The sequence below is a fragment of the Acinonyx jubatus genome, chromosome A2 (assembly GCF_027475565.1).
Source record: "Acinonyx jubatus isolate Ajub_Pintada_27869175 chromosome A2, VMU_Ajub_asm_v1.0, whole genome shotgun sequence".
In the NCBI taxonomy this organism is placed as follows: Eukaryota; Metazoa; Chordata; class Mammalia; order Carnivora; family Felidae; genus Acinonyx; species Acinonyx jubatus.
Window position 1 is genome coordinate 152,362,531 of NC_069383.1, and position 16,156 is coordinate 152,378,686.

The 16,156-nt window shown below is 58.7% G+C and overlaps 1 protein-coding gene across 1 annotated transcript; it reads left to right on the plus strand.

The window, feature by feature from the left end:
- Positions 1-13,997: 13,997 nt before the first annotated feature.
- Positions 13,998-15,900, plus strand: JUND (JunD proto-oncogene, AP-1 transcription factor subunit). Its single transcript, XM_027038385.2, has one exon. It carries the CDS (start codon positions 14,146-14,148, stop codon positions 15,187-15,189), a length of 1,044 nt encoding a protein of 347 aa, XP_026894186.1. The 5' UTR covers positions 13,998-14,145; the 3' UTR covers positions 15,190-15,900.
- Positions 15,901-16,156: the final 256 nt, after the last annotated feature.

The window sequence follows — 16,156 nt, forward strand, 5'->3', positions numbered from 1 at the left end:
TAAAAGAGGGGGCGGGGGGGCGCCTGGGTGGCTCAGTCGGTTAAGCGTCCGACTTCAGCTCAGGTCATGATCTCATGGTCCGTGAGTTCGAGCCCCGCGTCGGGCTCTGTGCTGACCGCTCAGAGCCTGGAGCCTGTTTTGGTCTGTGTCTCCCTCTCTCTCTGACCCTCCCCCGTTCATGCTCTGTGTCTCCCTGTCTCAAAAATAAATAAAATGTTAAAAAAAAAAAAAAAAAGAGGGGGCAGGCATGCCATGAGGGCCCAGGCAGAAGGGTTCGTCTTTTCTTAGGAACACCAGGATGCTGGGATTGAAGATTTCCAGAGAGGAAGGGGTGGCCTCACCGAGGGAGGCATGTTCAAATCCACTCCCGAAGGTCAAGAAGCCACTGTCCACGGGAAGAGAGGAGGGAACAGGTGGAGGGAACTGCAAGTGAAAAGCCCCCCAAGCTTATGTGGCTTGTCACGGCCGGGCAGAGATGAGGTCAGGAGTTATCAGACCCCGGGCGCCTGGGTGGCTCGGCTGGTTAAATGCCCAACTCTTGATTTCAGCTCAGGTCATGATGTCTCATGGTTTTTGAGTTCGAGCCCCTCGTCAGGCTCTGTGCTGACAGTGTAGAGCCTGCTTGGGATTCTCTGTCCCTCCCTACCCGCCCCCACCCCCACCCCCAGCGCATGTGCTTATGCGTGTGCTCTCTCTCTCTCTCTCTAAATGAAAAAATTTTTTTTTGAAAAAGCATTAAAAAAAAAAAAAAAGGAGTCATCAGACCCAAGCCGTGATCCTAAAAACAATCCAGTGTGTGCCAGGTAGCTCCCACACTCAGGCACAGAGAGGGTGAGCCACCTGCCCCCAGGTCACACAGCTCCAGAGGCTCCTCCAAGCTCCTCCTTCTGTTGCCTCCTGGAACTTGGAGGATCCGTTTACCTTCTCCTAGTTTAGCTGTGTCAGGTATGGAATCAGGAGACAGGAGTCGTTTGGGGTGGGGGCGGGTGAGGTTGGCACCTGCTTTAAAACTTATTCCCCTGACTGTAGCCTCCACTGATGGACTGGGTTCGAGATATACCAAATGTTTGGCAAGGGTTACCCCACTGCGCCTCCACCTCCTTGCTGGTCACAAGGGATCACAGTGGCCTCTACCTCACAGGGGTTGTCGGGACGATTACAAGGGGAAGGAGGCTTGGTATACAGCAAGCGCTCCATACAGACTTGCATGCGGCTCAGAGGGGAGCTTCACTCTTCACCGATCACCTGTAGAGTGTCGGAAACTCCTCCTGGGACCCTCTCCGTCTCTATAAGCCTTGGGCTCAGCCCGAGCAGCTCACTGGGGGGACCCTGGCGATGGTGCCACATGCTTGGCTTGGCTAGGCCACCGTCCTCCTCGCCCCGGAGGCCAGCACTGATTGCCTGGCCCAGGCTGGTGAGTGGTCACCTGGAAGGCCCCCGGTCCTGCCCTAAGAGCCCCCTCCCAGTCTGGGTCCAGCCACCCAGCGGTGACTCACCCTTGTCCGTCCCGCCTCCACTGGAACCAGGCACCGAAATAGTCACCCTGCTCACCCTCGGGGAGTGGCCGTGGAAATATTTCAGGGCTGCATTCAGTGCCTAAAAATACTCAGTGCGTCCTCCTGCGTCTTCCCCTCCCTCATTCCCTTCTCTGTTCCTTTGAAAACCCTCCCTGTAGGGCCCCCCCCCCGCCCAGGGCCTGTCCCTCCACACTGTGCCCCTCTGGCATGTTGAGTATCCCTGGCAAGCAGGGCTCGGGGATGTCCCTAAATGCCCAAGTGCGTGTGGATGATGGTGAGGTGGCCTCCCTCCCTCCCTCCCACTCTCCCTGTCGCCATGGAGAGCCTCGACATGGTTTCCTCAGAAGCTTCTGGAAAGGCTGTCTTTTCCACAAACCCCAGAAGACTCAGTTCCTGGAGAGGGAGCCTGGGGGCACAGCAGTGCTGTCCAGGGAGATCTTCATTACTCAGCAACTTTCCTTAAAAATTCAAAAAATGGTTCTTGCTGTTTGTGTTCATGAGACAGCTGGAAACAGGAGAGGGCTCCCCAGCTGGATGGAATCCATTGCCTCTCCTGCCCACTTGCTGCGGGACCCCACTAGCTTGGAGGTCCTTCTCCCTCCCCCCCCACCCCGGAGAGTGCAGACTGACCCTCCAAAGGCAGGGGAATGTCCTCAACATCATCCCTATCCACCACTCTGACCTTTCCAGTGATTGGAGTGGGGGGGGGGAGGGGGCAGAGGGACGGCAAATGGTTAGACTGCAGCTCAGACCCCAGAGTCTGATCCAGCTCCTAGGTTCCCCGGAGCCTCCAGCTAGATGGAACAGCAGGTGTGAAGGCTCAAGGGCAAGTGCATGCTGGGCATCTTGAAGTTGCAGTAAGCTGATCATTATTAACTGAAGTACACACTTTATTCAGATTTCCTTAGTTATCGCCCAATGTTCTTTTAAAAATTATTACCGATGTAAGATTCACTCACACAAAATTAACCATTTTATTTTATATTGAATGCTTATTTGTTTTTGAGAGAGCGAGACAGAGACCAAGCGGGGGAGGGGCAAAGAGAGGGAGACATGGAAACTGAACAAGGCTCCAGGCTCTGAGCTGTCAGCACAGAGCCCGACGCGGGGCTTGAACCCACAGACCGCGAGATCATGACCTGAGCCAAAGTTGGACGCTCAACCGACGGAGCCACCCAGGCACCCTGAAATTAACCATCTTAAAGTGGACGATTCGGGGCGCCTGGCTGGCTCGGTTGGAGGAGCATGCGACTCATGATCTCAGGGTTGTAAGTTCATGGCCCACGAACTTCATGGCCCACACTGAGCGTAAAAATCCCTTAAAAATAAAAGTAAAGAAAAATAAAAAATAAAATAAAATAAAGCGAACGATTCACTGGCATTTAAAATGGTGTTGTGAAACCGTCACCTCTCTCTAGTTCCGAACATTTTCATTACCCAGAAAAAGAAACCCTGTCCGGTTACCAGTCACCTCCCACTCCCTCTCCCCTAGACCCTGAACAACCACTAATCTGCTGTCTGGGTCTATGGATTTGCCTGCTCTGGACATTTCATATAAATGAAATCATACAACAGGTGGCCTTTGTGTCTGACTTCTTTCACTGAGCACGACGTTTTCAAAGTTCATCCGCGATGTAACTGTGTCAGGGCTTCATTCCTTTTTATGGCTGAGTCGTATTCCTTTGTATAGCCGGATCATATATTGTTTATCCTTCAGCAGCTCATGGACATTTGGACTATGTTTTAAAAAATTTTTAATGTTTATTTTTGAGAGAGAGAGAGAGAGAGAGAGAGACAGAGCGTGAGTGGGGGAGGGGCAGACAGAGAGGGAGACACAGAATCCGAAGCACGCTCCAGGCTCTGAGCTGTCAGCACAGAGCCCGATGCAGGGCTCAAACTCACGGAGTGTGAGATCATGACCTGAGCTGAAGTAGGGAACTTAACCAACTGAGCCACCCAGGGCGCACCCCCCCCCTCCCCGGACTATTTTTAAGGAAATGTTAGTTGAGCACTTACTCTGTGCCAGGCGCAGTTCTAAGGACTTAATTCCTACTCCCAACCCCCTCTATAAAGTCTTACTTGTGAACACCATTCCCATCTGTCCATTTCACAGCGGGCAAAATGAAGGCAGAGATAGGCAGACAGGACACCAAAGGAACCAGACTCTCTCTTAAGTCTTTATACTCTGGAGATGGGCGTAGACACAGATAATAAGGAAGCCAAGAAATAAACAAGATAAATGCCAGGTAAAGACCTTAAGGGTTTTCCAGGCAGGGAGAAAAACATGTGCAAAGGCCCTGAGGTGGGAATAAGCTGGTGTGTTGGAGGAAAAACACAGAGGCTCATGTGGCTGGAGTGAATAAATGAGGGGAAGAGAGGAAAGGGGATACATGGTCTGGGGGTGGGGGCCTGGAGGCGGTGGGATTGGGGAAGGGTCTGGGCTGTACTCTGGGATGGGGAGATAGAGTCTGAAACAGATAGTGGTAGAGGAGACAGACTGGGAGCAGGAGGGAGAGAAGGGGCCTCAACTTCCCAAGGCCTTGGCCCAAGAAGCCACAGAGGCCTCATCATCGTCACCTGCATCGCCCCAGCCCAGATCCTTCTCTGATACCTTGAATGCTGGAGCAGAGGATGACTGCCCTGTGCTGAGAACAATGTGGGCGCACAGTAGGGGCTCCATAAATATTGGGTGGATGGGTAAATAGAGGGATGGACAGATGAGTGGGTGGGTGGGTGGGTGGGTGGATGAATAGATGGCTGGCTGGCTGGCTGGCTGGCTGGACGGACATATAAACAGATGGATGGGGAGATGAGTGTCTTGAAGGAGGAAGATGTGGTACCCAGGTTAGTGTGATAAAATAGCGTCTCCTACCTTCCAGCAGGTGATTGGGTAGGGGTGAGTGGAGAACGCTGGGGTCTCACCCACCCTTCTTCAGCTTCAAAAGAGGTCCCCCAGAGTGGAGGCTGGAGGGTGGGGGTTGGGCAGGGTGCCATGAGCACAGGGGCAGGCTGGTGGGTACTAGATGCCGCTACCTGCCTCTGCCTCTGAGTCAGCGTCGCCATGGCAACGTGGGCCCTGCCGGATGCTCCTCCTGGCACATCCCCCATCACTGCAGCCACTGTCATGCCTCCTTGAAGGGGGCAGGCGCAGAGGGGGCAGCTATTTTCACGCAGGCTCAAGGACCACACTGTTCACCTTCCCCTGTTTCCCTTAACCCGGTCTCCTGAGCCTCCTCCTTTCTTGCAGAGCTTGTAGCCAAAGGGTGAGAGGGCTGAGTGCGGTTGGAGAGCCAGCCCCAGCCGAGGAAGGGTCTCTTAGCTCTCTGCCTGGGAGGGGGCCAGGGAATGTCTCCTGAGGCGGGTACTGCAGGTGAAGGAACGTTATGGGCATGTGTTGGGAGGCTGGACCACAGGAGGGGCAGAGCTAGGTGGTAACAGGAAGACAAGCCGGAGCAGGGAGCCACAGAGGGTGAGAGGAGGCCAGGGTGGCACCTGCGGAGGACAGAAGACAGGTCCCTGTGGCTCTGGGCAGCGCCTATTCCCCCCGAGACTCCTCTGCATCCTCTGAAACATGGGCACTGGTGGGGAGACTGAGGCAGGGAGGGTTGTCACAGGCTCCCCCTGGGCTGGCAAAAACTCCAATGGTGACCTGGGTGTCCCTGTGATCCTCCTACCCTGTCTCCCCTCTCCTCACCCTACTCTAGGCCTGCTTCTAGATTCTCCTCCAGCACATCATGCATTCCTACCTCAGGACCTTTGCCTGTGCTATTCCAGCTTTCAGGAGTCCGGCCTTCCCTGGTCCCCCCCTTCCCCTGTGCCCCTTTGGTCCACAGATGTCACTGATCCTCTGCACATCCCCCTGAGATCTCGTCATAGCTCCTGTCACTGCTGGACGTATTACCCATTTTTTCAGTTGCTCGCACCCCAAGAATGTTGGGCCCCTCTCAAATCTCTCGTTTACCCAGCTCCACAGTGGCAGTAGTCATCGTGAGGAGGGACAGGGGTCCCAGGCAGTGGAATGGCTGTGTCTGGGTCCTGTCTACCTGACCCAGAGCTCTAAGGACAGGGTGGGAATGTGAAGTGACCTACAGCTCTCTGGTCAGGGTTGACCCTCAGTTCAGGCAACAAGGCCCTGTCAGAGGTCAGCGAATAGTGGGCAAGCCAGCCCAGGGCCAGGAGCCAGTGAGGGCGGGGCTTGCCCTGTGGGCCTCCAGCTCCTGAGGTGGCCTAGGAGTCCCCTATCACCACACATACTGATGGTTCTCAGGGCCACTGCGTCCCCCCCAGTCCCAACTGTGCCAGCCTGGGATAGTTACTCTGTTTTCCTTGTAGATATTTAGAGGGCCACCTTTCCTTCCTCACTAGTTAGTTCTAGTCCCCAGCCAAGGACGGAGAATCCCATAGAAAATACTTGAGTGTTTCTCTCTTCCTCTTCCTGCTGTCTCTAGCCTTCTCCAGCTGGTGTCTCTTCTTAACTCATTTGTCTCACTCTCTCTGGGTCTCTGGCTGTTTCTGTCTGGCTCCAACAGACTTTTCCTCCCTCCCTCCCGGCTCTCTCTCCTTCCATCTCCTTCTGCCTTTCTCCCCCTATCTCCCTTTTCTCTCGGCTACTTCTAGGCCCTGGCCCTCCTATCTGGAGGCCCTGATTAATAATCGGCTCTTGCCTAGAGCTTCGGGCCTGGCCCCTTAGCCTCGATTTACCCGTCTGTCAAATGGGCTTGTCCTGGGGCCTTAAGCCAGGAGCGGAGGGGGGCTGAGCAGCGTTCCCGCTTCCCCTCCTCAGCCAAGGGAAGCCCTCCTGGGCCCGGCGGGAAGGGGTTAACAGCGAGCCGCCCCCTCCCCCCAGTTCTGCATTTAATTAGCGGCCCGGCGGGGCTCGGAGCGGAGCGGGGCCTGTGGGGGGAGGGGAGGGAGATGGGAGGAGAGGGGAGAGGGTTAGAAACCGAGGGAGTGGGACGAGAGTGGGCGGAGGTGTAGAGGACAAAAGGGGGACCGGGAGCCAGCCGTGGATTCGAATTCGGCCTCGCTGGTGTCCCCCCACTTGTATCTCTCGCCTCTGGATTGTCTCCCCCGCCCTTCCCGAAGGCAGGAGCTGTGAGCCCGCGGTTAAATGTCAGCTTTCCTCCTTTGTCCGGTTGAGGAAACTGAGGCCCACGTGTCTGCGGTGACGCTTCATTGGGCGGTTTCGTAGGGACCTGTCTACCTGCCGGAAAGCAAACAACACACAAAACCCCAGTTGGTCGCCGCAGCCGAGTGACCCTGGGGGCTGTCGCGGTGCGGGCCAGCGCGAGCGAACGACTGGGAGAGGGTGACGGTGTGGGACACAGGAAGGGCTGGGGCTGCGAGACGGGGCCCTGGAGCCCTGGGGCCCAGCTTCAGTCTCAGCTAGGCCACGCGCCTCGCCGGGCCTCAGTTTCCCCCTCCGGTCCCCAACGTCGGGACAGCTGGAAGGCGAACCCTGCCTACCACCACACCCACGACTTCCAGCTCTGCGTGGGGCGCGGGCGCCGGGCCCGAGTCTACGCGGCTCCGCCTCGCCTTGACGTCGGCGCTGACGCCACCCGCCCCCCTCGCCCCTGGGTCCGGCCGCGGCGCGGGGTGAACTGTGCGGCGTCGGCTGGCCGCGCGGAGGCCGTCCAGATCCCTCCTCCGCCCCCGCCAGAGGAGGGGCCGGGCTGGGGGGACCGACGAGGGGCAGGTCCTGGGCAGGCCCAGCCGCCCGGCGAGGCGGGAGGTCCCCACCAGCAGCCTCCAGGCCTTTGCGCCCTTCCCTCCGCCTGGAATGCGCCTCCCGCCCGGGTCCAAGTCCGTGTTTACGGCGACATCTCTCCCTCCGGCCCGGCCCTGACCCCTCCGGGCCTGGGCGTGTCCTTGTCCGGCTCGGTCTCCCCGGGCCTGGGGCGGGGCCTCTCACCCGGCAATCCATTGTTCCAAGGTTGAGTTTCTTCCCCCCATTTTTCAGATGAGAACCATTCAAACCCAGAGAGCTCCGGTCACCCAGCGAGGGGCCGCCCCGCGCTGGCCGAGCCCCAGCTCTTGCGGCTCCCCGCCCCCACCCCTGTGGGCACCCCCCCCATCCATCCTCGCAGCGGGGGAGGGGACCCTGACCTGCAGTCCCCGCCCTGCCTCAGGGGAAGTGAGAATGGGGGGCCCTCCCCCGCACCCTCACCACTTCCTCCAGAGGAGAGGCGGTGGCGAAGGAAAGGGGGAGGCGGGCAGGCGAGGGAGTTTACGGTGGCGGCCTCAGGTTCCGATGGGGGGGGGTTGTGCCCCCCACCCTCGGGAGACGCAGGGCTGGCGTTTGTGTGTCTCGCGTGTCGGGGCGCCCCCCAATCCTGCTCCTTCCTTGGGGCCCCTTCCTAAGCGACTGAGACTGCCTGCTCCTCCCCACTCCGGCGGCCCCGCCCCCACCGCTTCCCCGCTCTCTCCCTTCGTCTGGCCTGGCCCCCATTCAATGTACTCCTCCGCTGGGGCCCCGCTCCTTTACTGCGCGACGATCAGGTGCCGGCCCTCTAGGCCCCGCAGGCTTGAGGTCCAGTTCCAGCTTTCGTCTGCCCCAGCCAGGCCCCCTGAGCTCCAGCCCCTCTGCCTGCAGCTCGCGGTGAACGAGGCCACCTGTATTCCAATCTGCCCTCCAACATGTGGAGCCATGGTTTGCTCCGAGCCTCAGTTTATCCATCTGAAAAATGTGGACAGGTGGCCCTCCTTGCAGTGCTGGTGGGAAGGTATCACGGAAAAACGTGGGGAGTGGGTATCTCATCTTGGCAGCATGGGCGCATCCGGTCATTCGTTAATTCATTCCTCCATTCATTACTTCACCAAACCATCCGTTACATCATCCACTCGCTCACTCATTTACTTATTCGCACTCATTCATTGATTCACACATTGCTTCCCTCCCCAGTCCCTGGGCAGCCTGGGAAGGGGCCCATAACTCAGCACAGAAGGACGTCAGGGGCCACAGGACTGTGGGTGGGGACAGCCCCAAAGTCTTTAGGCGGAAGCTTCCACTTAACTGAACCAACCTGAAGTCTCCCCAGAGAGGCCCCAGTGGGGTCCCACCCCCAAAGGGCTGCTACCTGCCATCACCTTCACTTGTACCTGGAAACGGGTCAGTAACTCACAGGCACTGGAAGGCTGCTGGTGGATGCAGGCAACCCCCACACGTAGTAGGTGCTCACTGCCAAGGCTTAGCACATCACTGCCTATCTACTGTGTGCTGGGCCCCTAGGGGACAAAACTACCCTTGTGGCCCCTCCTGTACTCTTCTTGGCTTGGCTTGGGGATTCTCTGCCTTTAGTGCTTTCTGGATATTTGGACATTCCCACTCTGGGCCTGGCCCAGAGTGTCCTTGAGGAGGGAATGCCTGGGTTTTGCTCTCATTTCATCGTTTTTCACTTTCCTTCTATTTATGGAAGAGAAACTGGTTTTCCATTCTTGGTGGTGACATGAAGTTTCCCTTTTGAAATATATTTACCCAAGTAAAAACAGAAAAAGGGGTCGACCTGAAGGAGAAAGAGTGACATCAGCCTAAAGCATACTTCTTCATTATGGTGGTTCTGTCCTGTCTTCTATTCGCGGATCAGCTTAGGAGGTGATGAGGGATGATGGAAAACCCTCCCCCAGCACACAGAGCCCGGACACACAGTAGGTGCTCAAGAGTGGGTGGCGGAAGGGGTGATTGAAGCTGATGGTGCTTGAGGCTGGCCAAAAGAAAAACCAAATCAAACAAATCAGCTTCTGAAGTTGCTTTAGTGAAGTCCGACTCACCACCCTCTGACCCCCAAACCTTCTGGTTTCTTAAAGTCTGCCTGTGAAAGGGCCTAACCTGGGCCTGGGTATACAGCAGAGTTCCCTGGATGAGCGCAGGAATCTGGTAGGGAAGGTGTTGTGAGGCGTGGTTCTCTCCTTGAGCCGGCGCCCTTCTGGGCTCACCCAGGACAATCAATGAACACTGGACTTAGACTGAGCCGCTCTTCCCGGCCTGCCTACGAGAGGCTGTCGACACTGCACCCTCGGTGGAGTCAACTGGGCCACGGGTCGTAAAGCAAGCTCTATCAGTCTGGTTCCACCAGTGCCGAAAAGGCGCTGAGGACGCGTCGGTTTCCTCGTCGGTAAAATGGTCTTGTGAGACTGGAGAGCGCCAGTGCCGGCCCAGAGGACAGGGTGTGGATCCCCTCCCTGCGGCTGGCCAAGCACCTGCACAGGACGGGGGAGGTGACTGTGGTTCCTGCCCCTGGCGAGGGCGGAAGCCAGGCTGGAAGGGAGGGGAGGGGCCGCCGCCTTGGCCGGTAACATGATCCTCAGGAATGCGCCGGGGCCGACGCGCCCCCGGCCCAAGGCCGGCGCCCCTCCCCCGGCCCCCTAGCGGGGTCCCGTCACCCGGGGACTGCGATCGCAAGCCCCGCCCCCACCAGCCGGTGGGTCCTAAGTGTCGGAGGACGTTCCCCATAAACTCTACCCGGCCCCGCGGTGTCCCGAGCGCCGCGGGACATTCCCCGCGTACCTCCCCATGGAGAGGTCCCCTCCGCCTCACCCCTTTCTGCTTCCTGATTAACTCCTTCTTTCTCTTTCTTTGGGGCTTTCCGTTTCATCGAGTAGATTTTAGTTCTCTGGGTCTTCAAATAAAGACTAAACATTAAACCGAGTTGCAGGTCGCTTTAAACAAGAAGGGTAAACTCTTCGCTCTCGAGAAAGAGGCGCCAGAGCGGCAGAGATTAGAGCCGTGGCTGGGAGAGGGGTGGGGGTTAGTTTCAGCTTCCGTTCCAAACGGGGATGGGTGGGTGGGGGTAGGGGTTGGGGATTCTTTCGACCGGGTGGGTCCCGCACCCTCCCTGGACGCTGATCTGGGAAGTGAGATAATGTCCTGAGACTCCTGGAGGGGCTGGGAGAGGAAAGGCGAAAATGCAGAGTCCAGGCTGAGCCCTCTTACCGACTTCTCCCTCAGTCCCATCTTCTACAGACACTTCCACTACTCTTGGGACAAACACCACCGGGTTCTGTAGAAGTCCTGCACCCTTGCTTTCCTTCTCTCCCTCTGGCTTCCCCTGGCTCACCCAATCCAGCGCCACCTGCCTCTCTCCATCAATGTGGCCAGCTGGTTTCTGCCCCAGGGCGTTTGCTTTTGCTGTTCCCACAGTCTGGGATGTTGGGCCTTCAAATTAGCTCAAGATTTGCTCCAGCTTCTCCTTCGTTCAGCATCACCTCCCAGGGTGCCCCTCCCAGATCACCCAACTCTAAAACATACCCCCGTCCATGGAGGGGGCACCCTTCAGCCTCCTTGAAGCCGCGTTTGACAGGTTCCTCTTTCAGACCGGGTGCGGGGTGAGGGTGTTTGTGTCATTCGTGTGTGTCCCATCGCTTGGCTCACAGTAGGTGCTCAGTCAGTATCTGTCGAATGAATGCAAGAATAGGAGTTACCCCTAGTTCACTGCATACGGCTGGTTGATGGATTCAGGCCTCCTATTGAACTGCCTGATGAGGTGGGGATAGGATTGGTCCCAATGGAAGAGCAGTATTAGGGTGTCCCAGAGGGCTTTCTGGCTAGGAGAAAGGAGAGGGTAGGAAAGGTGTTGGGTCAGAGGGAACAGCAGGTGCACAGCAGAGGAGACTGAAGGAGCCAGTTTTTCAACTCCTTGAAAAGTGGGGCTGGCAGAGTCTGCCCAGGGCAGCTCCCCATACTTAGAGGCCAAGACAGGTCCTGCCTACCCAGCTTACAGGACTCTCCCCTGCCCCATCTGGGGCAGACAGAGCCCAATACAGATGGTGGACGGGCTCAGCCAGACGGTGGGGGGTGGGGGGTGGCTTAGGGGACTCCTTGAGGGTGTGGATAGGGAAGACTTCTTGGAGGAGGAGACAGTGGGTTTTGAAACAAGAGTAGCAATTTGCCTGTTGGATAGAAGGGCACTTCCGGCTGAAGGAGCTCCAGACCAAACAACCATACACAGCTAAGGCTAGCCTTATAATAATAACATAAAACAATTATAGAAAGCACTTATGAGCTCTATTCCTTTAAATCCAATAAAAACCACAGTATTTTTTGAGGCACCTGGTTGGCTCAGTCAGTAGAGCATGTGGACTCTTGATCTCAGGGTCGTGAGTTCTAGCCCCATGAAGGGGGTAGAGTTTACTGAATGAAAAAAAGAAAAGAAAAAAGAAAAGAAACAAAAATCACCATACTCCACGAGGGAGGTGAGATTTTTCACTCCATTTTCATGAGGAGGAAACTGAGACTCAGAGAGGTGAATTGCCTTGGGTTCCCTGTGCCTCCATTTCCCAAGGCCTGTTTGCTGGTCAGTTTTTCAGCTCAGGTAGGTTCTGCCCATATTTCACCAGACCATTCACCCACTTATTAAGGTCAAGGCCCAAGGTCAGGGTGGAGGCTATCTAGGCCACCCACTCATGTCCTGCCTTGGAGAGAAGCATGGCCCCATCTCCTCCAATCTAGCCCCATTGCACAGGCCCAGAGCAGGGTCCCAGGGCAAGGCTAGCAACAGGCTGGGGACAGGATCCCCTCTCATCAAGGGTCCCTTTGCCCAGGCTGGGACCTGAGAGGACAGGTCTGGAGGGCACAGAGACCTACTTGCCTAGAAACACACAAATGGACACATACGTATACGCAAGTATACATATATGTGTATACATACAGGCACACAGATCTACGTGCATGAACCCACACTGGCACATAGACACCTGCCCTTGTGTGTGAACACACCTGAGTACACTGACCCATACATGAACACAACACAGGCACAAACTGACATTTGTGTGGATATAGACACACTCACACCCCTGGGCCACTGCCCACCAGGGCAGGCCTCCTGCTCCTGGTGACAGTTTACTTCATGGCCTTCTTGCTCCAGAGCCCAATCAGGGGCAGGGTCAGATGAGGTAGGGAGGTAGGAGACGAGGGTTGGGGACTGGAAATGTTCATGCCCACAGGTGAGTCAGACAAACTGAGGCCAGACACTGCCACAGCAACTAGGCCAGGCAGCATTCTCCTTCAACACTGAGCCAGGTGCTGTATTGGATGTTGGTGACCAACAGGTTCGGGATAGATAAAGGTCCTTGCCCTCTGGAAATTTATGGTCCATCCTGTCATTCTGAATGTTTCCAAGGATATAATGGAAACACAGTGAGTGGGAGTGGCCTCTCTGAGGACATTAGGATTTGCAGTGGGGAAGGGAGCACGGGCAAAGGGCATAGTACATGCAAAGGCCCTGAGGCAGCTACGAACTGAGAGGCCAAGGCTCAGAGAAGGTGAAAGTGAAAGGTCAGAGGGAGTCCGTGGAAGAAGGGTCCTTGGAGCCTTCACAGTCTACCTGAGGGGTTGTGTGCAGGAGCTGTCAGCCAGACCTAGATGTCCCAACAATCCCTAGGGAGTGTTGGAGAGGTTGCCCTCTCCCCACACCCTCATATCCCATCCCCAGCCAGTCTTTTAAGAGGCCCGTTGAGCACTGACAATAACAAAATAATAATAAGCAGGTAACAATGACCAGATGGGCTCCTGCCTTAACATTCCGGAAGGGAGAGCCGCTGAGGAAACGGGGCGAGGGGGGAGGGGCTATAGTCCATCACCCTCACCTCGGGACCCACAGCAGGCCCTGGCAGATGCAGGGTAAAATTGTAGGCGGCTGCCCAGGAGCAGGAGGCCCAGGAGGCCCGGGTTCTACCAGGTGAATAAGAGATCAGGCCTGGTCACAATTTGGTAAGCCCCAGTTTCTCAGTCTGTAAAGTCAGGAAGTTGGACTCCGTACTTTTAGACTCCTCAGTGAAAAGTATCAAGATCAAAGAAAGCGCTTTCAGCAGCTTCCAACAGTTCTCTTCTCCCTTCCCTCGTCTTTCTGGGGCAAACACATCACTGGAGATTTGGGGTGGGGGTGAAACAGGCAGATCTGGCCAACACACCCAGGAAGCCACCGGGTACAGCTCCCTAAGGCCTTCTGCCCCCAGCCCGTACAGAGCCAGAATAGAGGAGCGGTAAGGAAGGCACTTGTAGGCGTAGTGGAGCGGAGGGCGCCAGGGAGTTATTTATCCATCCGGGCCCCATCCCCCCACCGGTCCCCGGAGGCCGGCACCGCCCCCGCTCCTGCCCCCGCCCCCTCCCCCTCCCCGCCGGGGCCCCACGCGCGGATGCGGGGCGGGGCCTCGGGGCGGGCAGGCGGCTGGTGGCCGGGCTCATCACGCCACCCGGGACGTGCCTTGGCGGGAGGCAGCGCTGGGGGCATTGGTTGTACACTGCGCTCCCGGGGCGGGGTAACCGGGTCCGGGCTCGGGGTCCGCCCCCATGACGTCAACCCACAAGGCAGCGCGCTGTTGTGCGGTTTACCGCGCGTCACCGGGGCAACGGCAGCTAGGGGGGCGTCAATGACTTGGCCCCACCCCACCATGCAAATGAGCGACGTCACCCACGCCCAATGGCGAGCGGGGGCAGTGAGCTCATCGCGCTGGGCCGAGGCTATAAGAGGGCGCGCGAACTGCGCGGCGTAGGAGCCGCCGCCAGCGGAGGGCCGGGCGCAGCGGCCTCGGCCGGGGCGGGCGTAGGGCCGAGCGGACGGGGGGGCGCAGGCCCCCCGGGCGGCCGCGGCCACTCCCCCCCCCCGGGCCGGCGCGGCGGGGGAGGCGGAGGATGGAAACACCCTTCTACGGCGATGAGGCGCTGAGCGGCCTGGGCGGCGGCGTCAGTAGCAGTGGTGGCGGTGGTAGCTTCGCGTCCCCGGGTCGCCTGTTCCCCGGGGCGCCCCCGACGGCGGCGACTGGCAGCATGATGAAGAAAGACGCGCTGACGCTGAGCCTGAGCGAGCAGGTGGCGGCGGCGCTCAAGCCTGCCGCCGCGCCGCCCCCGGCCCCCCTGCGCACCGACGGCGCCCCAGGCGCGGCGCCCCCCGACGGCCTGCTTGCCTCGCCCGACCTGGGGCTGCTCAAGCTCGCCTCGCCGGAGCTCGAGCGCCTAATCATCCAGTCCAACGGGCTGGTCACCACCACACCGACGAGCACTCAGTTCCTCTACCCCAAGGTGGCGGCCAGCGAGGAGCAGGAGTTTGCTGAGGGCTTCGTCAAGGCCCTGGAGGACTTGCACAAGCAGAACCAGCTGGGAGCGGGCGCGGCCTCCGCTGCCGCGGCCGCGGGAGGACCCTCGGGCACGGCTGCGGGCGCCGCGCCTCCTGGCGAACTGGCCCCGGCGGCAGCCACGCCCGAGGCGCCCGTCTACGCGAACCTGAGCAGCTATGCGGGCGGCACCGGAGGTTCAGGGGGTGCTGCGACAGTCGCCTTCGCCGCCGAGCCTGTGCCCTTCCCTCCGCCGCCGCCCCCAGGCGCGCTGGGGCCGCCCCGCCTGACGGCGCTCAAGGATGAGCCGCAGACGGTGCCCGACGTGCCAAGCTTCGGCGAGAGCCCGCCGTTGTCGCCCATCGACATGGACACGCAGGAGCGCATTAAGGCGGAGCGCAAGCGGCTGCGCAACCGCATCGCTGCCTCTAAGTGCCGCAAGCGCAAGCTGGAGCGCATCTCGCGCCTCGAGGAGAAAGTCAAGACGCTCAAGAGCCAGAACACGGAGCTGGCGTCCACGGCGAGCCTGCTGCGCGAGCAGGTGGCGCAGCTCAAGCAGAAGGTCCTCAGCCACGTCAACAGCGGCTGCCAGCTGCTGCCCCAGCACCAGGTGTCCGCGTACTGAGCCCGCGCGCGGGGCGCATGCGCGGCCCCCCTCCCCGGGAGGCGGGCTTGCGGGGGGGGGGGGCGTGGGCGCCCCGGACTCCGAGAGGGCGCGGCCCCGGGGACACCCCCCCCACCCCGAGGGTGCCAGGATTCCGAGAGGGCGCGGTCCCCGAGGACCCCCCGAGGGTGCCCAGGACTCGGAGAGGGCGCCTCAGACTCGACAAGCTGGACCCCCTACTCCCGGGGGGCAAGCGCATGACCCCCCCCCGCCCTCGCGCTGCCTCTGTTCCCCGAGCGCGGCCACCCAGTGTTGCACAAACCCGCGCGCCCCGGCCGCCCCGTTGTACACACCGCTGCCGAAGGGGGCTCCGAGGGGGCGCAGCCTCAAGCCCTGCCTTTCCTTTTACTTTTTTTTTTTTTTTTTTTTTGCCTTTGGAAGAGAGAAGAACAGAGTGTTCGATTCTGCCCTATTTATGTTTCTACTCGGGAACAAACGTTGGTTGTGTGTGTGTGTTTTTTCTTGTGTTGGTTTTTTAAAGAAATGGGAAGAAGAAAAAAAAAAACTCCCTTCCCTTTCCTCGCTCTTGCTCCCCCCCCTTCCGTCTTTCCGACACCCCTCCTCCCGCCCTCCCTTTTTGTTCTGTTGTTTTGTTTTGCTACGAGTCCACATTCCGGTTTGTAATCCTTGGTTCGCCCGGTTTTCTGTTTTCAGTAAAGTCTCGTTACGCCAGCTCGGCTCTCTGCCTCCTTCTTCCCCCGCCGGGGCCTGTCGGGCTGGGCTGGGCCTGGCCCGCACGTTCCCCTTCCCCCTCCTTGCCTCCTTCCCCTCCTCCCTCCGCCCCTACTTCGGAGGAGAGCCGGCGTCCGGGAGGGGCCTTGCACATCTGGCGCGCAGCGAGCGCCATCTAGGCGCGCCTAGGCTTGGGGTCGACTCATGTCCAGGTTAGGTGGGGGACACTGGGATCTCCAACAAGCTTTTGGAACTA